This window comes from Grammomys surdaster, unplaced genomic scaffold, assembly GCF_004785775.1.
Source record: "Grammomys surdaster isolate TR1022 unplaced genomic scaffold, NIH_TR_1.0 126531, whole genome shotgun sequence".
NCBI lineage: Eukaryota > Metazoa > Chordata > Mammalia > Rodentia > Muridae > Grammomys > Grammomys surdaster.
Genome location: NW_021621323.1, coordinates 7,312,626 through 7,338,559, shown reverse-complemented (window position 1 = coordinate 7,338,559; position 25,934 = coordinate 7,312,626). Strand labels below are relative to the sequence as shown.

Below are 25,934 nucleotides of genomic sequence, written 5' to 3'. Positions count from 1 at the left end.
TTACAGTTAATAATAACAAAGAATGGATTTGCACATGAAAAGCAATATAAGCAGTAACTCATACAGCTCTGAGAAGACAAATCACAACTGACAGAGGAAAAAACCTAAAACTATATTGCTTAGACACTGGGGAGGAGGAAGAAGACACAGCCTCATAGGTACAGAGTCTGCCTGGTCTGGCCTCAGTGAGACAAGATGTACCGAACCCTCTAGAGACTTGAGGCTCCAGGGAGTAGGGAGGCCTGGGGGGTAGGGGTGGGGACATCCTCTTGGAGATAGGGGGTGGAGGAGGTACAGGATGGGGAGCAATTGATGGGCAGTCCGGGAGGGGGGTGAAGTCTGGACTGAAAATATGATACTTGTAAACAACAGCAGATATGACATAATTTGAGGGAGGAGCTAGTAAAAAAATGAAGTTTGAGAAATATTTATAGGATTTTAATCTGTCCATATTGAAAAGTATAGACTAGCTGTGCTCCAAATAAAATATCAAAAGATAAACTTTTTAAAAAGATCAGGTGTGTGATCATCTAACCACCCCATGAGGAAAATTGCAAAGACGGGATAAAATAAAAAGTTGCTAGATCTGAGTGTCATTATAGGCAAGACACAAGAAAAGCCCCACTGTGGGTTCTCAGCTCAAACAGAGGTTATCCTGCACAGAAAAGGAAGCTACCCAGGGATGTCTAATGGAACAGTGGGACTTCAGCTCCTTTTGTTGGCAAGGAAGAGCCATCACTTTCTGGCATGATAAATAACAGACTTAACATAAAGCCTCAAAAGCAAAAACCAACAGGGCCTTGGAAGGCTGAGAGACAGCAGCTGATACAGCCAATACAGACTCAGAGGTTGGAAGATCAAACCACAGATGTCAAATTTCAGGCTATAAAATGTAATAGATTTGTTTGTTGTACTAATCCTTGCATTGATGTCAGTCTTAAATCCCTTCCTTGCATGTCTTTTGAAACGGGAATATGCTTACCCTATGCCCACTTTACCATTCCATTTTAGAGAAGGATATAGGATGTATTACAGTTTCAAAGACCTGTGAATGAAGAAGATTTGGGCCACTTGAGAAACCTGTATTCATTCTCATACATGCCCAATTTAGACAATGAAGCATGGGGACCTTTGAACTGCTATTGAAACAATATTTTATACTTAATGTTGATACTGGATTGGGTGAGAATTTGAAGAATGCTTGGATGAGACTATTTTGCCCAAGTAAAGGGCATTAATTTGAGGGGAATTAATAGAAGACTATTATAGACAGAATTAAGCCCCTATCCCCACCCCCCAAAAACCAGTACTGCCGAATTCTTTAAGCTTTTGCAGAAAAATAGATCATATGAGATATAAGAGTTCAAAGATTGGCCTTACTCAAAGAAATTTATGTCTTTATAAGAAAGGGGAAAATTTGGACATTTTTCTTAAATTTTGATTCAGAGCAGAAGAGAGATAAGGAAAGAATAAAATTACATCTGGGAGTGTAGGTGTGGGTTTCTCAAAGAAAACTAAAAGAGAGAGATAGATGCCTGGTAAATGAAGAAGATATGCAGATGTAGGCATAGACTTTCCCAGAGTCCAAGCTTATTGGAAGGAGTTTATGTAACAGTATGCAATGGCAGAACTAAAGTCTGAGGAAATCCTCCTTTGAGCTCCAAACACCAAAGACTGTGCAAAGGAGCTCAGAGACAGGCATGCAGTAGATTCTCCACAGGGAGACAACCCGGGTCTTAACCACTATTTGATTTCAGACTTCAGCCTAGCAGACTGTGAAAGAATACATTTTTTGTTATTGTTGTTGTTGTTATTTTAAAACACTTGGTTCATGGTGGTTTGTCATGAAGAAATTAATTCAAATGTCAGGCTTAATGCTGTAGGAACATAAAGAAAGTCATACCAGTGGTTTGAGTATGCAAATGCTTTGTAGGAAAGTGCATTGTCAAAGAGTATCAAGTACTAAATATTTACAGTGAGGCAATGTAAGCGGAAACATAAAGAAATTTACCTAAGGACAAAAGAAGAGCAATGAAATTAATTGTTAATAGGAGTTGTTCAGTAAGTTTCTACTTGAGTAAAAATTGTTAGATACTTTCCAAAACTAAAGAGAAAGGACAGCAAGGAATGAAGTGTTGAGGAGAGAAAGATGGCTGCAGGGAAAAGCAGTAAAAATACAAATACTAAGTCTTAGGCAGACCAAGAAGTGTCCACATGGAAGAAGAAAAAAAAGTACATGTAAGTGTTGAAATTCTTGGATGAGAGTATTTAATTGTGTTAGATAAAACTGAGACTGCAAAACTGGCTGAACATAAGGGGAAATAGAAGATTCAAAGAACATGCAAAGTTTATGTTTAAGAACCTAATATTAGCACAGGTGGAGAGACTGTTATAGAGCAAACACTACTTTTCCTTTTATTGAAAATAGGGCTTTTGAAACAATATATTCTGATTATGGTTTCCCTGTCTCATCGCATCCCAGTTCCTTCCCCTTCCCCTCCCATCCAGATCCACACTCTTTTCTATTCTGTCTCTCATGAAACAAACAAGCCTCTAAGATATAATAACAAATTGGTGTTTCTCCTTTGGTGGGGCAATTTCCAGCACTATGGCCTGAACAGTAGTCCATAGAGATAGTGGCTCTATGTAGACACCAGCACAACTTCTCCATGTTCAGTGAGTTGTGTAGGTGCTGTCTTCAGCAAGAAGGTCTTACTATCAGTTTGTGGAGAGCAGTCAATAGCCTTGGCAATAGCCTAGATTTGGGAGGGGGGGTTGCTTCTCATGGAACCCCTTTGACATATAACTAGATTAGATGCAATCCATTCCTGGCACTGGAAGCTTCATTTGGTGACAAGGGATGTTAAGCTGGGGCTATGTCTCCCTGCTGTTTGTTTATTTTATTTAGCTTGCCTTCATATATATATATATATATATATATATATATATATATATATATATATAATCTTTAATTGTAGTAGGTTTCCAGATGACTCCTCAAATGGCCCTTAGTTTTAGCCTCCTATCCCAATGTTCCCTCCCTCACCCTTTTTTTCCTCCTTATCTCTGTCTGCCAACCCATAACTATCTAGTCTATTTTTCCTTCTTAGGGAGATCCATCTCTCCCATATAGTTCTTGCTCTATGCATAACCTCTGTGGTTATAAAAATTGTAGCTTGCTTATCAATAACAACAGCTAACATACACATGTAAATGAATACATACTACATTTGCTTTTCTGGGTCTGGGTTATCTTCCTCAGGATGACTTTTCCTAAGTTCATCCATTTATCTGCAAATTTCATTGTCTAACAGCTGATTAATATAGTAATTAGAGCAAGAATTCTTAAGGAACACCTGTGTGCGTAATGGAATGGCGCTGTATTGATTGCCTGGCTATCTTTGTTGCTATTCTATTGCTGTAATAAAACACTATGGCCAAGGCAACTTGCAGAAGAAAGTTTATTTGAGGAATATGCTTACAGAGGATTAGTTCCATAATGGCCAGGTTAGCAGGGAGCAGACACTGAGGCAGCAGCTGAGAGCTCAGAGCTGAGGGCTTATATTTTGAAATGCAAGCAGGAAGCCGGAAAAAATGCATTGGGAAGAGTACATAGCTTTTGAAACTTTAAAGCCAGACCCTAGTAGCATAGTTCCTCTAGCAAGGTCACACTTCTTAAAACTTCCCAAACAGCCACCAACTGGGAACTAAGTATGTGAATGCCTGAGACTATGGAAAATGCTCATTCAAACCAGCACATTGGCTACCAACCATACTCATGAGCTTGGTGGTAGCAGCCCAGAACTCAAAAACAAGAAATGAATCGATATTATTGCAATAACAAAGAAAGATGTGTAAATCAGGGACCAATGGATCCGACACTGATAAGATAAAAATATTTAAACACAGTGGAAATAAGTCAAATTCACTGAAAGGGAATTGTATGCCAAAGCTGTCAAATGGAAGGTTATTGACAGAGACATAAATCTAGAATTTAGACAATTTTTTTCTTTCCAAACAGCAGTTCCTTCACTAGCCGGCAGCATTACCTGAAATGCCATCTTATTATTCTTATTTTGGGGAGGCCTGCTAAAATAAAATTTCACATATGAAATATATGACACTATGTCAACCAGGTAAGACAGGAAATAGTAACGCATGATAAGTGTCCATTCTCTCTTATATATTGTTGACAAATAGCTAGAGCCCATTTCCACTGCATATTCTAAGCAAAAAAATGTGGTTAGAAAATAAAGTGGAGTCAAAATACACTCTAGATATAATACTTCATAACAAAATGCATAAAAGGTTCTTGACTATTAACAGTAAGTAGTAAATATTCACATGTAATTAGATCATTTTAGTTTGCTAACAGATAGAGCCTATTAACTTCTCAAGCTGTCCTGTCTTTGACCCTGGCTATGCTATCCAACATCCTCGTATCCTGCTGATGTATGAGGTACACACATATCATGCACACATACTCCAAGGTTTCAAATCACAGGTCCTGCTCATAAAGTTTGCCTCTGATGTTCTACCACTTACTCTGTGTTTCTATTGAAGTTTGTAAGCTAAGAGAAGGAAGAGCATATACTTAAAAAACCAGTTGAGTGGGTTCAGATAACAACAGGACTTGGAATCTGAAGCGACTTTGCATCTCCAAAACCCTTTACACACACACACACACACACACACACACACACACACAAACGTGTGTGTATCTGTAATCTATGACATTTTGTATTTCAAGAACACATTCCATCCTCACAAAGTAATATAGTAAGATAAGTTGAAAGAATCCCAAGAATGTCTGTGGTTTTAGCATCATTCCATATTGTTAAAAATTTCAATATTTTTCTGTGTCTTCCTTTGGCTTATGTACTGCTAGACTACAGGCTCCGTCATAGCTGGCTGGCTACTTTTATGCTACATTTCCAGTACCTGGAATAGCATGTGGGAGGAAATGTTTACACCTGAATCCTGGTACACCTGCTCGGAGATTAACAAGGTTTGTCTTGGAACCTTCTGATAAATTTCTTGTGATATCTAGGGAAATGCAGACCATTGTCTGCGGTTCACACTCCACAAAGCGCTCTCTCACTCACCAGCTTTCACCAAGCTCAGAAGTCAGGCCAGAAGGCCTGCCTGGAAAGTACTGTTTTAAGTTCTGAGCACAAATGTCTGGAGCCACGTGCGCACATGCGCACACTCACATCCCCCCCCCCCCCAATGCGGGGGGTTTTTTGTTTGTTTGTTTGTTTTGTTTTGTTTTGTTTTGTTTTGTTTTACCAGGGGCAAAAAGACCTACGCTGCATGGATTTCTTTTGTTTTAAGAACATTTACATCCCTGGTTTACATTCTGAGTGCTGGGGACATTCTAATCTGAGAAGAATCCTCCAGGAGAGAAATGAGGATCCATTTGAGAGGACTAAAAGCAAAGGGGCGGGGAGGGTGGTGCGGATTTCCAGTGACAAGGGTTAGGAGTGGATAGACACTGAAAGTGGGAGCAAGAAAAGGAATCTGCGACTGGAAATAAAAACAGGATCCAAATGTTGAATTAAATCCCAAAGCCAGAGACACAGAAGTGTCTCAGTTGGCTGAGGCATTCCTATACACTGTCCCCAAATTCACCTGTCATCTTGCCTTCTAGTGAACAGTCAGTTGTTTCAGGAAAATAGATCTTACTGTAAAACTAAGAGCAAAGCCCTAAAGTTAAAAGAGAGAAGACTGTGTTGGGAAGATTGGGAAGAAAGCATATCTTTCCTGTGCCATCAGCTGGCAGCTGCCAGGAGAGGAGCAGAGAAGGCATGAAACCCAGAGTGTAGGCTAGAGAAGCGAAGACCAGGAGCTTGCGGGGTGGGGAGAAAGGGAGGAGGTGTTCCGTCAGCCTTGCGATGGGGCAACGTCATGGAAGCTGGGGACTCCTGGAGACTATAAAGCGCGCCTTCAGCGCAGATCTCCGCTCTCCAGCTGCTGCCTGGGAGCTCCTCCCAGGCAGGATCCAAGCAAGGAGAGTCTCCGGTTCTTTTCTGCCCAGCAGAGCTGCAAACTCCCAGGAGTAAGTGAGGCTCCAGCTCTTCAGCCTTTGCCCCATCACAGCATCGCAGGGGGCGGTACCATAACTGCCGGTTGCCAGGTGGTACCCAAAAAACAACGTGCCCAGGGGGTGAAGAACTTCAAGGGAACCGGCTCCTGCTGGCCGCCTGAGTGTGGCCAGTCCCAGGCTGCAGACTATGGCCATGGCCTCACTCCCCATGGGCGAAAACTGGACCGACGGGACGGTGGGACTGGGGACCCACAAAGGGAATCTGAGCGCCGCGCTGGGGCTCACTGAGTGGCTTGCGCTCCAAGCTGGCAACTTCTCTTCGGCGCTGGGGTTGCCAGCACCATCCCAGGCACCTTCCCAGGTCCGGGCCAACCTGACAAACCAGTTCGTGCAGCCGTCCTGGCGGATTGCGCTCTGGTCGCTGGCCTATGGCTTGGTGGTGGCCGTGGCAGTCTTCGGAAACATCATCGTTATCTGGATCATCTTAGCCCACAAGCGCATGAGAACGGTCACCAACTATTTCCTGGTAAACCTGGCTTTCTCCGACGCCTCCGTGGCTGCCTTCAACACCTTGGTCAATTTCATCTATGGTCTTCATAGTGAGTGGTACTTTGGCGCCAACTACTGCCGCTTCCAGAACTTCTTTCCCATCACAGCGGTGTTTGCCAGCATCTACTCTATGACAGCCATTGCAGTGGACAGGTAAGGGGAGGAGGGGAGGAGGAGTGAGGCACGGAGAGGGGAACAAAATGGGGCAAGTAGTCGGTACCACTATAAAACAAATGACGACCCAATGGATTTTAATGGTACAGGAACTGTGAACCAGTTTCTGTTCACAAGACCTCTCTCCAGCCCTGACTCCCTGGCATTGGACATCTGAAGGGACAGCAGATGGCAAATAAGTGCTGTGAAAATCTATCATTCCAAGTACACAATCAGCTGGAATGACTGAACTAATGTTAGCATTCGTGCTCCAAGGAAAATTTGTTTTGCCTTCTTTTTCTCTGTTGTTTAGTCACTATGCTGGCTAAGAAACATACAAAGGGCTACCCACCCACTCCCTTTTTCTCTGGAGTCCTGGTCAGTCTCTGCTCTCTAAAGCTGATCCAAAGCCAGCTCTCTCCTGCCATCCCTGCCAGGGTCCAACAGAGGCAATAAGCTTGTTAAAAGTCTTGTCAGTTTCCATTTCTTTCTTGACTAGAATGAAAGTCTAGTAACTCAAGGAAGATCTTTGTGCCTGGAAGCATGTAGCTGAATTTTTCAGAAGCTATAAAACATTACACCCACAGAATAAGTGGTTACAAACTCATATATATGTACGCACACACACATACATGTATATGTATATGTACATATATATGTGTGTGTGTGTGTGTTTGTGGTGTGTGTATATATGTATATACATATATCTGTATGTGTATATATGTGTGTGTGTGTGTGTATTCACACACACACATGTGGGGAGTATGTTTTTCACCTAAGGTGGAAATGCTGAAATGCGTAAGGAATTAAAAGCTCACTAAATCTCAAATACTTGTTACTATATTCAAGCTTTTACAAATTCTCCACGCATTTGCTTTCTCTCATAGAACACTAGGAAATGTATATGTTTGTTGAAACACTGATGAGCCCTTATCTGTCAGTGAAAAATGGTTATCTTTAAATTGAATATTATGATAAAGATGAACAGGACATAGCCAGGTAATTCTGCATTCACCTTAGTGATTGACATTTGCATGGGGCTTAATGCCTATTTTAGCAGTCTCGAGATTCTGTGAAAAGATTGCTTTTTTATATTAATGAAGTTATTATAAAGTCAAAGGACTAAATAAATATTAATTATTCCTACATTATTCACCTATCATTATGAGGAAAAACTTGGGTTTTTTCTTTTTTAAATAATGAACAAAGAGGTTTAAATAGCATAAAGCTATAGAAATAGTTCACATGCCAGGCCCACAGTGCTAACCCAAAGAAGCAACATATGTTTCTAACTAGGATAAACAAACATTAAAAGAACACTTTTTAAGGTCTCCAATACTATATCATCCCTTTCCCCTCTAGAACTGATATTCTTCACATCTCTACTGGGGATAAACTTGGGGGTCAAGACTGAACAAAAGCAGTCTAAAGTTTGGGAACGTGAAATTCCCCGTAAACCTTGCCCCACAGAGATAGAGCAAATGTTCCCTGACATTTGTAAATCCTCCATTCTGATTTGTTCTTTTTTTTTTTTTAAAACAGACTTCTCGTATGTGAGTTTTTATGGATGTGAAAGAGGTGTAGTATATGATATCATAAAATAATCAGTCCTAATGAGGCAACATACCATTTGATGGAAATTCTAGTGTCTGTAAAATTGGCTTCTGAAAAGGAAACTATTTTTCTAGTTTTTTCTGGTCAACACTTCTGATGTAGCTTTGGGGTTATCTTAACTGATAATGCAGACCTACTTCATTATGCTGAGTACTTGGAAATATTGTGAATTTATTACTTACTCTTCTTTTATTTCATAGAAAACATCATAAAACTAAACCTAAATAAAATTCCCACAGCACACATTCTGCTGTGAAGTTGAAGGGAGCTCAGTTTGTGTATTGCTGATCCCTTTTGCTTAAACTGTTATTCAAAAGAATACTCTAATCTGAACAGACAAATGACTTAAAAACTATGTATGTGGGGAAAAAAACCTATCTGAGATAATTTTTAGATCAAAGAGTACAACAGCTAGTCAAATCCCTTTTTTGCCACTCCATGGATCCTTTCAACGGTGGTATCTTATCAAACACAGACTAGGATCGTACTCTGTAGGCTTTGCAGCACTATCATAAGATAAACTCTGTAAGATCAGTTTAAAAGATAAGATGGCTTCTCTGGTTACGGTTTCATGGATGTACTGCTACATGTTGCTGACATCATTACTAACAATATATTTCCCCAGAATGTATAGTTTCCTGTATAATTAATGCTTTATTAAAATAACCATAAAATTAAATAATATGCAAAAGGTTCCCATTCATAAAGGATATTTCCACCCTGTGGCTGTCAGGCTTCATTCGTCCCAGGATAGCTGGGTATGTGGGTCGATACTTTTGGAAATGACAGTCAGCAACCCTCATATAATATGAACTGGTTTATGTGATCCTATTCTGATCGGAAAGCACAATCACTTTCATCGGTTCCTTTACCTAAATTAAAAGACCTCCCGAGTACGGAAGGAGAATAAATTTTGATTTAGGTATATGGCCTTCCATCAGCTGCAGCAAATGTTCTCAAGCCTGCTGCAGCAATTAGAAAACTCAGGCTTGAAAAGGGCTGTTCCCTTAATAAGCAACAGGCAGTAATGGTCACATATTTATTTGATAAAACATTGTGTCTCTTTGAGATGAATTGATTTCTTTTTCCACTCTGTAAATAACTCCACCAAAAACTTGAGTGTGACATCACAGGTGTCAGTTTTCTACTGACATGTGGTACATACACAACATTACTGGCAATCCCTGAAAGCCTGTTTTGTTGCCTGAAAGGCCACTTCTCTATCATCATTGCATTCTTGGTACCCAGACCCCAAACACGAGGTAGAATCACTTCCTCTACCAATCTGAATTACTCTTCATCGTTCTTTCCAAATCACCTTTCTGGAAAACAAACAAACAAACAAACCATTTGGCTATAACACTTGACTTTTAAAATGTCAAACCTTTCCAAGATCGGGTGAGGCTCCAAGGTTCAAACCATTTCAGTCTGCTCAGGGCTATGCTCCTCTGAGCCTCTGTGCTATTGTGCCTGGTTACCTGTGAAGCCTGGAATTAGGTAGATAAAGATTACCTTTAGAGAACTGTTGGAATCTAGCACTCTTTTATACCCTGAGCATTGCATGAAAACACATAACAAGTTCTTTGTTACCTGTGTTTAGTAGGAGGTAGAAATTTATTAATAGAACAGTGAATGCAATAAATTTTGATTTCTGCTCATTTATGGCATACAGCACTTAATTCAGGGAAGTTATAAGCAGTAAATATTTTCTTTCCTTTTCTAGCCATGTATTTTGGAATTGAGTTAGAAATTTCAGGAAGTTTTATTAACATAGTAAAGGATTACCTCAACATTCATGATCTTGTTTGATCTGAACATGAAAGTAACTTTATAAAATTCAATTCACTGTTTCTTCCTGGGAAACCTAAAGGAGCTGATTTCATTCAGTTTATGTAACTGTCCAAAAACAAAGTCACAGCAAAGAATAGTTTGTGTTATTTAGACTCAGAGATAGCCAAAATTCATAATTATTGAAAAGAATACTTAAATGAACCAAGAAATATCATTTATCCAAATAAGTTTTAAAAATCAATCTATTTTCTATCTTCTATTATACTATTTCATAAAGCTAATTTATGCAAATTGTTCATGAAGTGTCTATGGAGGGCATTTAAGATAGAGTCAACAAATGGCAATATTGGATAACAGCTGATCTCAAAACTGACTCTAAGGGTGTGATAAATTTTACATTATTGTTAAAAATATATATACATTTAATGTTTTTGTAGATGTTTCTAGAAAACTTTTTATCTATCTGAATAGAGAGCCCTGAGCCACTTTTACACTACTCTCAGGGAAAGCCAAACTCTCTGCAAAAACAGTTATTTATTACTATAGGGGTTATTCCAGTAACACGTGACACATTGTTTAGTCCATAAGATGAATTTGATAAAGTCAACATAAGATCAACCACTTAATAGCATCTAATCACTTACAAAATGGTAATAAAGCTATGTTTTACATTATATTACTTTCAGGAAATATCATGAACCTTGGGTTCTCCTGTAGTTCTTTTATAAGGGCTTTAAAAGGCTTTTTTTGTGTATAGAAATTATGGGTCTATAATGGCTAATGGTAAAAGTTCTGTTGCCGTGCCAAATTTTATAACATTTATTTTAATGGGGTGTGTGTGTGTGTGTGTGTGTGCACGCATGGACATGCAGGTGCCCAAAAAGACCAGAGACACTGAAACTGAATCCCTGAGTTCTGGGAATTTAACTCATTAAGCACTCAACTGTCGAACCATCTCACCAAGCTGTCACTGTGAATTCTTATGAAATTAACCGTGAGTACATAACAAAACAGTAAATGCATATTAATTCATTAGATGAATATGTAAGGCCAGTGCATATAAGCTACATTCAGGGATTTGTTATGTACTAAGAGAACTAGAGTTTGTGCCTTGATTACACCATCAACAGTAGGTAGCATATGCCCCAGCTAACCTGCAGTAACTGGGTACTGCTGAAGCACGGGTAGAGTTGCTGCACTCCAATGGGCACAGCTTTCAAAAACAGCTCCTTAATATACAACACATTATACCAATATAACCCCAAGGTAAAAATAAAAAAGAGAAATAGAACATCACCCAAAAAATAAATTAAAAAGTATCTAACAATCATCAATCCTATCCATGCTTAGATTCAAAATTTTTGTTTTCTTATCAGTTATTTGCTCATCAAGCCATTCAAACATCTTTTCTTTCCCTATTTCTAGTCAAAGAGTCGTATGATGAATCCCAGCAAGCATGCCAGGTCTCTGGCCTTCCAGACCTTTCTGCAGGGCTCATCCAAGGGCATCTGCCTGCAAGTCTCACCTCAGTTTCCAGTTCATTGGCTCCTTCCTTCCTCCCTGACTGTGTTTCCGAAACTCCACCGGCATGTCACATCTGAGTTTCAGGCTCTTCAGTTCCAAATACTAAATCTGTTTTATTTATCTCTTTGTTTTTTCATTTGTGTACAAGTTATCTCATCTAAACCTGGGCTTACATTTATTACTTTGGAACAAAATGGGTTTCTTTGGTCATTATTTATAACTAGTTTTCTTCAGATTATACATTGCACACGGATACAATGCAAATACATATAGATAAGTTAAAATTAGTTAAAAATTGAGTGTGAAAAAAATGTGTGTATACACACATATGCATATATATTTATCTCTTTTATGTCTATACAAACATAAAGTAAGATTAGAGTAATGTAACACTGGCTATCGAGGGGTCCTAATCTCTTGGAAAACTTTACTATCAGATATTCTTCTGTTACGTGGCCTCATATTTGAGGATTTTTTGATGTTCTAACAACCTAGGTTTCTTGATAGCCATATACAAAAGTAAACAAATTACTAACATGGCTGACATTGTCTATACATACAGCACACATGTTCATTAAGTGCTGAAGAGTCTCGATTCTTGATTTTGAGGAATGCATGGTATGAGTCAAAAGAAAAGCATCTTTTACCAAAACCATCATTGATAGAAAGTATGTTCTCTATAGGTTTTATCTAGAGGTTTATCTTGGTGACAAAGGCATAGAAACAACCAGAACTCAGTGAAAAGCTCCTGGAGTACTTGCAGTTTCTGGGTGATCTCATCTGACCCATGGGTAAATGAAAAGAGGAATAAATACTGTTTCCTCTGAAAGTATTTGTCTCGCCTTCAGTTTGAACACAACATGACAAGCAGAAAAAAATCAAAGTTGTCAGGGATGGTCAAAGCTTTCCAAATCTTCCTCACTCTGGTCCCCAGCTGCCATCCTGATGAATCTACTTTCCCACTGTAGTATTGTAATTTGCTCATTGTTAAGAGTAACATTCATAGTGAAAAACTAATTGTGTATTTGTAGTGTGTGTAGTGGGAGTGCTCTGGGTGTATTTATGTGTGTGAATGTATGTGTATGTTCCTTGTGACAAAATTTCCTTCTACTGGCCTGGACACTAATACTGCGCTGATGAAATCAGAGAAGTGGGCATCTTCACCTCCATATCTAGCCACATTTGAGTTTTCCTTGTTTTATGTATGGAATCCAGTTTAGGTTGCTTTATTATTCTTAACAATGAGACCTGTCCTGGGGTGTGCTAAGCCTACCAGGGATCACATCATAAAAAATAAAAAACTTATCAACATAGAAACCTACAATTGTCCAATGTGCAAAGAATCAGATACTGTAAAGTGTTCACCCCTACAGGGAAAATATATTCTGTGCCCCTCCTCCAAAGGCTCAGAGATCACTGCAGAAGAGGAATAGAACATATGAGCCAGAGATGGTAGATGACTATAAGCATATACAGTCTTCTGGACATAGTAGGGCAGCTGCACACATGATCTCAAAGCACAAGACCCATTAAGCACAAGACAGACAAGTTCAAGCAAGGACAAGAGAGTTGGGCACAAGTTCCCTCCATAACCAGTCAGCTATTGGCAACTGTGCACTGCTGGGAAATAACTGGCTTTCTCTAAGAGTGTAGTCTCAGAAATAAGTCAACTACGTTCCAAATGTAGATGGTCACACATCCAAGAGTATTTGAGCATCACAAATCAGCTGTAATGGAAGCAAGAATGACCAACATTGGGAAGGTAAGGGAGTTGAATCTTGGAAGAGTTGGGAGAGAGAAAGTGAATATGATAAAAAATTATTGTATAAAATTCTCTTAAAATTTATAAAAATTTTAAAAGTATAAAAGAAATCTGATTTTTAAAAAGTAAAATTGATTTTACTTTCCCTAGCAGTTATCAAATGCCAGTAGCTCCTCAGATGGGGGTAGGATTCTATGTTCATTTTTCCCCCTCCATGCTGGGATTTTGATTGGCTTGAGCTTGCACAGATAGTATTTATACAATCAAAATTGTCATGAATTGATCTGTGCTACTGCCCTATTATACACAGAAGCAATTTCCTCGAAATTATATACAATCTTTGGCTCTTATCATTTTTCCCATTCTTTCTGTAAACTCCCTGAGCTTTTCAGGAGAAGTGTGATAGATACGTCCCATTTAGGGCTAGGTACCTTGCAACTTTTATTCTTTACATGTTCACCAGTTAATGGTCTATTTTAATTGTCATCTACTGCAAAAAGCTTCTGTGATGATGCTTGAGAAACACTCTGATCTATGGATATAACAATGAGTCACTAGGAATCATTTTAATACAATGTGCATTTAGCAGAATAATAGTAATACATTCTCCCATGGTACCTGTTGCCTATCTAGCTACAAGTTATTGACTTCTTAAACAATGCTCTCTATGGGCTCTCTCTCATGGATTGGGCAACAGTTACAAAGTAATTAGTTACTCCTAGAACATTCATTTACTCTCGCACTGGTACCATGCCTTGGTGGCCAGCTATAGCTCCCAATGTTTGTACCCAAATGAGATGGGTGATCATACTCATTCTCTGGTGGCAAGCTTATACTTGCCTGCACTATGAAAGATACTGAATAGGGATGAAGCATCCAACTAAATGCGAAATGATTTTTTCTGTGACTCGAGTATGTAGTATCTTCAGCAATAAGGTCTTATCACCAGGTCCTGGAGGATAACCAAGAGTACTGGCAATAGCCTGCAATAATTGCTAGTATATTGGACCCCACTGGCCAAAAATTCAAAAATAAATAATTCATTTCTGGTACCATGGTTTTTATATTTGCTAGTATGCATTTCTGTTAGGATATTATCCTCCGATTGAAATATATATATCACACATACACACACACTCATATATCTCAGGAAGTTTCTATAGTAGTAGGTGGTTTCCATGTGACTCTTTTTTAAAGATTTATTAAATAAATTTTTTAAAAATTAAATAAGTCTTTTAAAGATGTATTTTTATTATTTCTAACCATGTGTGCAAATATGTGTCTGCATATAGATAGGTGCATGTGAAGCCAGAAATGTCAAATCCTCTGAATCTCCTGTTGCTGGAGTTACAGAAGATTGCAGGCTGCCTGACATGGGTAATAGGGATCAAATTTGGGCACTCTGGGGAAGAAGCATGAGCTCTTAACCATTTAACAATCGTTACAGCCCCTATGGCTTTTTCAAAAGGCCTTTAGTGTTAATTAAACCTTCCTACATTTTTCTTCCAATCTCATCCCAATTTAACTCTCCTATTCCCTTGCTTTTAGGCCTTTGTACAATAGTATTATACTTCCTTGTTCTTAAGACAACCCCCTGTGGTCCTTTACTAATTTCTTGATGTCTATGGGCATTCCAAATGAAAATTCAAAGCGATTTTCACAGATGAAAGGAAGCTTGGGATATTTGTCTCTTTTTGTCAGAATTGTTTCACTTGAAATGATGATTTCTAGCACCATTTCTCTGTGAATTTCATTATTTCATTTTTAATAGATGAATAATATTGCATTATGTAAATGTAGCACATTGAAACTATCCATTCATCAGGATACTGACATCTGGGCTGTTTCTATTTCTTCACTACTGGGAATTTATCAACACTATACATGGAAAAGCAAGTATCTCTGCAATAATGTATGCCTTCCTTTGGGTGTATTCCCCATAGTAGTTCTCTCTTAGCTGGAGTTTCTACCTCTGTGGTTAAACACCACGACCAAAAGCAACTTGGAGAGGTTGTATTCTACCATCAGAGCACTTAGGACAAAATTTCAAAGTAGGGACCTGGAGGCAAGAACTGAAACAGTGACCACAGAAAGTCCTTCTTACTGGCTTCCTCAACCCATTTTTTTAAACTACTAAGACCACCCAGTCCAGGGGTGGCCACACTCACAGTGGGCTGGGCCCTCCCACATCAATCATCAATCAAGAATATACCCTACAGAATTACCTACAAACTGGTCTTGTGAAGACATTTTCTCAACTAATGTTCCCTCTTCGAAAATGACTCTAGCTTCTCTTGAGTTGACATAAAACCTGCCAGCACTGTGGTATAAGTGAGATATGTTCCCAGTGTCTTCAGGAACCATCACATTCATTTTCATAGTGGTTGTACCAGTTTGCATCCCCATCACCAATAAACACCTTCATTTCTATGCATCTGTGCCAACATCTGTGTGAGCATCTTCTATCATGTGTTGTTTGTTTGGTTTGTGGGTTGGTTGGCTTGGTTTGATTTTTTTATTTTGGTCATTCTGACTAGAGTAAGGAGAAATATCAAAGCTGTAGAGTAACCATTTTCACAATTTTAATCTTACTAATCCACAAGCATAAGGGGTCTTTCCATCTTCTAGTATCTTGTTCAATGTCTTTCTTTAGTGTTTTAAGCTTTTCCTTATGTAAGTCTTTCAGTCCCTAGAATTGTTTCAATATATTTTTGAGAGTACTGTGAAAGGGATTATTTCTCTGATTTATCACTTGATATGTTTGTCATTTACATATAGGAAGACTACTGATTTTGTGTGCTAATTTTGTATTCTGCTACCTTGGTGAAAGGATTTACCAGCTCTGGGAGTTTTCTGGAGTCTTTAGAAGCACTTATGTCAAGAACTAAACGCCACACAAATAAGGATAATTGACTTGTTTCCCTATTTGATTTCCTTTCATCCTGTTCATGTATCTTATTTCTCCAGGTACAGCAACAAGCACTACATTGAATAGGAATTGAAAGAGTAGAATCTTAGTCTAGTTTCTCATTTTTATAGAAATGCTTTGAATTTTCCTCCATTTTACATGATGCTGCCTTCAGGTTTGTTATATGTTGCCTTTATGATGCTGAGATGTTCCCACATAGCCTAGATTGTTCAGGACATTTTTGACAAAAGAGTGTGGGATTTTAGGAATTAATACAACTCCCAGCCTTGTAGAAAAGTTCTGTAGACTTAGACTCTTCTCTGATCTTTAGAAGTTTGAAGGTATCTCCCTGGATTCTGTAGGTGATCCTAGAATTCTGAGTTGGATTCTGCACTGTGTGGGTTCCAGGAAGTTGATAGATATGGTGACTGACAGGCAGGTAGGAAAATTGGTCTAACTGACCTGCCTAGATTTCTAGTCTAGACATTACTCAGGGTCTTTGTTGAGAGTGTGTGTGATTGAAAGTTTTACTTTCTTATGTATGCATTTATTTATTTCAAAAATATATGTTTAATGGTGATGGTGACTGTAACTTTATATAGGCAGTAGATTATTTTTCTACAAACTTACAAGAAACTGAAAGTTCACATGTCTGTTTTCACTCATCATGTCTCCAGTTTACTTCCAGTAGATCAAGCAATGACATTGGCTTTGCCTTTACAAATTACCCTTGCAGCAGAGATTGACTATGTGTATCCATTCCTACATGCTTCTGAAATTATGCCATTAAAATAAGTAGTGACATATTGTGTCCTATTTTCCACTTCCTTTTATATAGTTATGGTTCAACTGTTGGTTTATAAATTTTTAAGAGAAAAAAAAAACAGGCTAAAGAATTAAGGCAAAACTTCTTACTCAAAACACAATACGACATTTAAAATGAACAGAATTTTTCACACACATGTCATCATCACCACCACCACCACTACCATGATCATCATCATCATTATCCTTTCATAATAAGCTTGCTTGTTATGTACAATTCTTTTCATGCTTACTAGTTTTATTATATTTCATTCTGCTTCTGTTTTCTGCTAATCAGGAATTGTTATTCATTTTATTCCTTTAAATCCACTAAATTTACCTGACCTAGTAGCTTCTACTCTTTAATCTCATAAATTTGGATGTTGAGGTAGGAAGACCATGATTTAGTATGGTCAGTAAAGGCTATGAGTTTGAAGACGTCCTTTGCTATACAAGTCATCGTCTATTCCATCCCCACCAAAAATAATCCACTTAAATTTTGTTATGATTGATGTAAAAATCTAGGCTTCTTACTACACAAATAACCTAATCAACACCATCATTTCATAGAATATTTTCGCCATCACAGAACTACTTCCAGCCACTTTGTATTCACCCTCAGCCTCTTTTAAATCCTGGCAATAACTAATCCATTCTCCATTGCTTGGTCTTTCTGTGAAAAGGTCATATTAACATAAGCACTCAGTATGTGATCTTTGAGACTGAGTACTTTTGCTCAACAGAACATCTCTGGTATTTTCTAATGGGCTGGAGAGTTGACAGAGCTGTTCAAATATTCTTCTTTATTGTATCTCATTGTGTAGCTGTCCACTCTCTGTGGGCCACTTATGGTTGCCTAATTATAAGGAATTATAAGGAGAACTTCTTTGAACATCTCTGGGCCTTAGTCAACTTTCAGTTGAACAAAATGTGGCCTTTTCTTTCTGGGCCATCCATCTATACTACCACACTCTGAGTCATACACTCTTTTTACAGGATTTAATTCTTCTAATAGTTTCTTCTTCTTTAAGATTGTTTTTACTTCTGGAAACTTTGAATTCCTATATGACTTTAGGGAGAGTTTCTGTTAAAGAATTGGATTGGGGAGGTTTATAAGGATAGTTTTGTATGTTCTGATTTGGAGGGCAATGCCAGTTGAAGAATATTGAGCCTACTAGTCCATCTTCATTTCTTTTTTTTTATTTCTAGTTTTTTTATTATTTTTTTCAATCTGCTTTTATACCATTTTAATTACATACAAGTATTAAGATCAGTTCTAGGTTGAGGAACTAGCTATACAATAGATACAGATAGTCAAGGAACAAACAAGACAATAAACACAAATAGTCAAAGAACAAGCAAGATAATAAACACAAATAGTCACAGAAATAGCAAGGGAATAAACAAAGGACCTTGATCACTCCCATGATCACTGTTTCTAAGGAGTTATCAGGATGACCAAAATATCTGAGCCTACTTGCCTGTCCTAGCCCAATGTCATTTTCATGCCTGAAGCCTACTTCTTTGTTCTAGCCTAAGATTTAGATTCCTGCCTGAAATTACTTCTTTGTTCTAGCCTAATGTCATATTCTGGCTGAAGCCCATTTCCTTGTCCTTGGCCAATGTCAGATTCCTGCCAAGCAGCCCCAAAGGTTCTCTGCCTCTTCCCCCTTTTTTATTTCATAAACAAGACTGAGTCTGTCTTGGTTGGTCTGACAAAAATGCCTTCCTTACCCATCGTGGAATATGCATTATCAAAAGCAATGCACTTCTTTTTGTCTTAGGTAGGTAAGGCTCTGTGCAGAATCTTACCCATCCTTGGCTTGCCAGCTAGTTAATTTAATAACTCTGTCTGGGAGTCCATTTTCAGTTTCAAGCCATGTACTTTGGCTGTCAACATGTTGATGTTGTCCTGGGAATACTTTTATTCCTGCCTATCTTCATTTCTTGTGTTTCAGTTCATTTAGCTCCTCTTTACTTACTGTCAACAATGCTTTGTAGATCTAAGTAAATTAGGCATGCATTCCTTTTTGTTAACTTTTATCGTAAGTATTGTTTTTAAAAGACATTTTCAATTCCATTTTTAAACTCATATATGTATATTATTTTTTACAGTCCAGTCGTTACCCCTGTCCTGGCCAGCCCTCTTACATTTCCTCATCCCATTTCTTTCTCCTCTATTCTGTCTCCAAGAGAGTGTCCCTACCCCACTCCCACTTTAAGGCTCACTTTCAGATATTTCATAGCTAGTCTTCATTTTTGTCTCATCATAATGTTTACCTGGTCTGATATTAGTGAAGTTAGTCTGGTTCTTTTATTTTAACTCATTTATTCCAAAGCTGGGGGAGAACTCTCTTTTTCTGCTCTTTTACTTTCAACCCACTAGTCTATATGAGTTTAATTTTTAAATCATGTGCGTTTGAGACATTTGATGTTACTTTCTCTCAGCATGACAACACCTTTTAGCATTTTTTAAGGTAGATATATTTGAGCAAATTCTCTCAGTTTTGTTTATGTGAAAATTTCTTTAATTCCACTGGCAGTGTATATTTTATGTTTTACATTCAAGTAGATAGTTCTTTTTCAATAATGTTCAAGGTTGAGATCAAGGTAAGTGTTTTTTACATATTGATCCCCAGTTGTTTGAAAATACTTGTTGAAGTGACTGTCATTTGTCCATTTTGTCTCCTTTTCACCTGTGTCAACAATCAATGAGCCATATTTCTGGAGGTCTATTTATGGACTCTTGATTTTGCTTTATTGATCTTTGTATGTACCAAATCCCACAGGCTTGATTACTGAGCATAGACTAGGTCTTGAAATTTGAAAGTGTGATTCTCTCTGCTTCAATCTTGTTTGCACTTATTTTTCTGTTCTACTTTTTGCCTTTTCATATAAATTTTAGAATGAGCTCATGTAGTTACAACAAATTCTTACAATAACCACATTAAATCTGTTAGGTCATTTTGGAGATTAACATTTATCATGCTAAATCTTCCAAAAAAAATCTCTCTTCATCAACTTTAAGATTTTTGAAGGCAATAGTTTTTATTTCTCAAGTAAATAGATCCTGTTTTGTTTTGTTAGACTTATGTGTAAATGTTTTTACCATGTATGATAAAGTTCTGTTTGAAGTAGTTTATTGCTAATATATAAATATTCTTGTTATTTTGTTTATTGATCCTTGATGAACTCATTAATTAGTTTTAGGTAGACAGTGTGGACTTCTTTGCATCACTGAAAGTATTTTGTAGGAAGAGTTTTTTTCTTTGAATATATATGTATGTCAATCTTATTTGTGGCTTGTTGTACAATAAACACAATATTGAGTAAAGGTAATAAGAGCGGACAGTCTTACATTATTCTTATAATACACATGTACATGAAATATACAGTATTTTATTATTAAATGGTATAATACTGAGACACTATAGACTATGAGAAATTTAAGAAATTGCTTTATGTTTTAGTGTGCTGTGAATTTATAACAATGTGTCGTTTTTAACTTTATCAGATGTTTTCTGAATCACTCAATGTACTCAAATAGTTAGTTTAGATTAAGATAATTAAGTTTTAATCGAGTACAAGTCACATATTTTACTAGTAGTATATTAGTAAGGGTTCTCTAAAAGAACAAGTATGATAGAATTAATATCTCTATCAAAAAAGATTTACTAGATTAGCTGACAGGATGCTGTCTGGGTAGTTCAACAATGGCAAGCTCACACTGGAGAGGCCAAGAGTCTTATAGTTGTTCAGTCTACAAAACTGGATATTTCAGTAGTCTCAATATGGCACTGAAGGTGTAGAGAATTCTTTGGAGAGATGCTGGTCTCCAGTGTGTGTTGGAATTCCAAAGAAGTTGTTTCTAATATTGGTAAAAGAATACCATAGCAACAGGATAAATGGACTTGCCAGCAAGAATGAGGGCAAACAGGCAAAAAATAAAGTTTTCTTCTTCCATTTATTTTCATCTGGGCTGTCACAATAAAATAACACCCAGATTTAGGGTGGGTCCTCTTGCTTCAACTGCTCTGATTAAACTTCCCCTCAGGTTTGTCCAACAGCTTGGATTTTAATTGTTTCTAGATACAGTCAAACTCACAATAAAGATTAGCTATCACAATTAGAAATGACAGATATAATATTGCCTAAATTGCTATAAACGTTTACTAAATGTTCATCTTCAATTTCTCTTCTTGTATTGTTGAAGACTGGTGCTGAAAAACAAAATAGAGTCCAGGCTTCTCATCACACATTTGACTGAACCTGAACTACCATTTTGTCCACATGATAGACATTGGCAAAGAAGAGAATAGAGGTGGCCTCTATCTGAGTCATATTTCTTAGTTTAAGTCAGGTTTAAAGTCACACCTTGTTTGCACATTGCATACAATAGCATCTGCCTTTTAGAGAAGCAGAGTTGTGTGAGAATGGGGCTTATTTCCTTACTCTTTAATGTTATGTTCATACCATGAAAGTTCAGTCATAAAAGATTCAGCTTTTTGTATAGGACTCTTTCTGTTCACACAGCATAATGCTTGTGAGATTCATTCCTGTTCTTGCATGTATTAACTGGCTTTTACTGGACACAAACTATCCATTCTGTTGATGGGAACATGATCTCACTTAAGAATATGAATAAAACTAATATAAGCATTGCAGGATTTTGAGAGATGGTTCAGTGGTTAGGAGCACCAGCTGCTCTTACAGAGGACCTAGGTTGGGTCTCCATTAGCCACAACCATCTGTAACTCTAGCTCCAGAGGATCATTAGCTTTTCTTGACCTATATAGGAACCAGTCATACACACCATGCACATAAATACATGAAGGAAAACACTCATATACATAAGATAGAAATCAATGTATATTTAAAAAGTAAACTGATTCCTTCTTGCCTACACAGTTTGTCTTCCCTTCTCCATCCCACTGTCTCTCCTCTGCTTCCCTCCCTCTTCCACCCTCCTTTCTCTGTCTTCTTCCTCAAAGCTCTATTGAAGGTGAAAGTCAATAATCTAGAGGGGTTTTTTTTAAAAGTCTTTTCTCTACTGTAATTTAACTAGCCTGCAATCTCAGCCCTCTGGTTTGCTTAAGGGGAGTCATGAATTTGTAAATTATATGGATCTTTCTTATTCTCATAGTATGATGGATCTTAATTGTAGCTTTTATGAAACAGCTGAAAAATACTCTTAGTCACAAAACATCTAATATTTCCACTAGTGCAAAGGATTCTGGGAATTTATGATGGACTTTCATGTGCCTAGGATGAAGAGAAAAATTGCCATAAAGAACCAACACCACACAAATAAAATCTAAAAGAACCATGGGTTTGAAGCCATTGAAAAGCACTGTCAAGCAGTTATGCTTACTGGACCCATCCTTAACACAGGGGAAAGGTCATAGATGCATAAAAGGCCCTTCTGGGTTTGTAGGATCATGACCTTGTTCTTGTGATTCAAGATAATATCTAACACATCTAATGTAGTTTTAAGTTTGAGGGGTTTTGTATGGTTGGTTTGGTTTTATTACAAAGTGCAATGTATTAGATTTCTTTGAGGAGAAGACTATGATCAAATTGAAGATCTGGCCTGTCTTGATTTTGTATTCTTCTAGAAGCATATCAAAGATGAAGATTTGAGCTGGTAACATTCATTTAGGAACAGTGAGTTCCACTGACCTCATGTGGAAAGAGGACCCTGACGAGAATAGAATCAGAAATAGAAACAAGCTCTATATCTGCACCAGGCACGTACGGTTCAATGTAGTACAGCTCTCATGTACTCACATCTGAGGAGGGCAGTTCCATGACAGAGTCTGGTGTTCCCACTTTTCATTAAAGATATACCTCAAAGGTGCATCTAGCATCAATGGGAGGGGAGGTCATTGGTCCTGTGGAGACTTGATGCCCCAGCATAGGGGGATGCTAGAGCAATGAAGGGGGAGTGGGTCAGTGGAGGAGCACCCTCATAGAGGCAAAGGAGTGGGGCAATGGTATGTGGGGGTTTACAGAGAGGAAACTAGTAAGGGGGATAACATCTGAAATGTAAATAAATAAAATAATAAATAAAAGAAGAAACTACATGTGAATGTTCACTGTAGTATTAATGCATGAGTAAATTTACCTAAATAGAATAAATTTAATTCATAAAAAACTCTTAACTGACAGTGAAAGCATAAACTGCAAAACAAGCCTCCAGTTTCAGATTGGCAATGCTAACTGTACAGAAGTTCTTTGAGATGTATATAATGCAGACTCAAGTGGAAACACAAGGATAATTTCATCGGGGCTTCAAAGAAAAGCTGCAGTGCTGGCAAGCTGTAAAACCTTGGCTGCTATCCAGAGGAAGATGGGGGTGAGAAGAAAAAAGCCATGCCATTTTAGGGACATGGGTGTCAGCTCATGGTGGACAAGCAGCCACATTGGTGGGCTAGGGGAGTGGGGAGGAAGGCTTTAGAAAAAGCAGTAAGGAAGTCCAAAATAATTAAAGCATGATGAGAAGAACAAAATGTTTGGGAAAGCATGGCTGTAGAAAAGAGAGGAAGAAGAAAGGGCAAAGATAGGTTTTGTGAATTCAGGCAAGCAGGCCCTTATGTGTCTGAAAATCTATCAAATACTGCTAATTGAATTGATTTTATTATTATTAAGCAAGTCTTGAGGAGTTGGTAGTCTTGCTTAGTGGTATAACTTACACTGAGCACATTCATAACTCTGGAATTGACACCAAGAAACACACAAATACATGTATAGACATATGCAAAGTTGAATTCCTAGAGTAAATACTGTTTGTTAATGGAACATGTCTCTGTCAAGTGGGGAGGAAGAGAAAAAGGGAAAGACATACATACATACATACACACACACACACAGATAGACAGACAGACAGACAGACAGACAGACACAGAATTATATGAATAATTGGAATTTATATTAGGGCTTTCTGTTTAGTTCCTTGGTAAATGTTGGTTTGTAGCATGATTTTTTACTGTCTTTATCTGCCTTTGGCATCAGGGTAATATTATCTCTATATGAATCGTATAGAGCCTCTAGTTTTCAATTATGTTGCACTGTGTCTCACTTACTGTTATTTTCTTCAAATTTTTCAGTGTCTAAGATTGAACCCATCCACTCCTAGATGGATAGGTAGATGTCTTACCAGCACGGGCCTTGTTTGCAGGAAGCATCAATGGTATTAAGGAATTTCTCTATTTCTTCTCAGAAAATGCCTGCAACATTCTTTTATGTTTTGGAACACAACTCCACAGTGATATCATTTATATTTTCAGGATTTTATGGGTCGCTTGCTCTTTAAAGAATTCCCAATTATTACATTATCACCTTCCGGTATTTTTCCAAGGAGTCAGCTCTTACATTCACAATTTTATTCTGTGGTACTGTTGGGCCTTTATTGATTTTCCTCTCATTTGATTTCCTTTCTTTCCTCTTGCTGAATTTATTTCTCTCTTACTGTTTTCTACTTTCTTAATCTTATAGCCTTTGTTTAAAGTTTTTTTTCTTTCTCTGATACTACGTATTTGGTTCTGATTTTCATCAAACGTTACTTTAGGTGTCTCACTAGTTTTTACAGTTTTACAAACCTGATTCAAAACAAGATATTCTTTTAGATTTTGGGGGGAATTCTTTTACCCATTTTGTGGCAGATAGACTTTAAGGTGTTTCTCATTATCTCTGTCTCCTAGACATACTCTCTTTACACTTACATCCTGCTAAGTGCTCGTCCTCTGATTTGTATCTATCCAACAAGATGTGGCAAATACTATAAGATGTTATAGTGATAATTATCTAACCTTATAACTCATGCCTCACTAGCAGATATTCCTAGCAGTTGCCTTTATTCTATTAATGACTTTAAAGAAACAAGTTTGTGTGAGACTTGGGCCACAAGAAGGGTAGATGTAGGTGGTTTTGCATCTCAGATGCAAATGTGCTCAAAGCTTATGAGCTCTAAGTAGAAGAAACAGTGACGATGTCAACAGATTTCTGAATCATAGAAGTTGTACCTTATTGAATTTGTGTTGTTTAAACCATTGACTTACTGACAGTTTGTTGCACATCACATAAAACTGAGTTATAAATTGTTGAGTGAGTGACAATGTGCTAAATATCAACTGGGTTATAGCAGAGTTTTGTAAAACTCCCAAGGTAAGAGATTTCCCTGTATTGTAGAATGATCCTCCAAGAATCACAGTTGGCATCTTCATCAAGACAGCAGTGACTTCTTGGAAGAGGCACTGAGATTAAGGTTGTGCACTGTTGACATTCTATTTAGAGGGAGGGATGGCAGAGGATTATGGAACAATCTCTTGAGTTTCTCATGACCTCACAGCCAATTGAATGTAATTCAATTCTAATTGCATGAAATGTGGTCATATGGTAACTTTATAAGACTATAAAATGTTTAACATTCCTAGTGCAGCACATTAATAATGTGTTTCTGAGATGAAGAAATTTTCTAAGATTTCAGTCTTATGAAATTATGGAATATACAACAATGTTCAGTGCATTATATTTAACTATGTTACTAGCATATACATTACCCAAACTATACTTTTTACTCTTGTCTTATAGGGTAATCCTTATGCTGATTAAAAAAGTTCATGGTCTGGGGATGTAGCTCAGCAGTAGATTGATTATCTATCAATGATCTAAGTTTTATCCCCACACCATATATGCCTGTGCATGTACACAAACACATGCACACACACACACACACACAGAGAGAGAGAGAGAGAGAGAGAGAGAGAGAGAGAGAGAGAGAGAGA

At 37.7% G+C, this 25,934-nt stretch overlaps 1 protein-coding gene across 1 annotated transcript in view; it reads left to right on the top strand.

Moving 5' to 3' along the window:
• The first annotated feature begins 5,961 nt into the window (after positions 1 to 5,961).
• The window catches only part of Tacr3 (tachykinin receptor 3), a 110,048-nt gene continuing 90,075 nt past the window's right edge, over positions 5,962 to 25,934 (top strand). Inside the window, exon 1 of the mRNA XM_028760490.1 lies at positions 5,962 to 6,748. Within this exon, the coding sequence (XP_028616323.1) occupies positions 6,234 to 6,748 (515 nt within the window). The 5' untranslated portion in view covers positions 5,962 to 6,233. The remainder of the gene's footprint in view (positions 6,749 to 25,934) is intronic.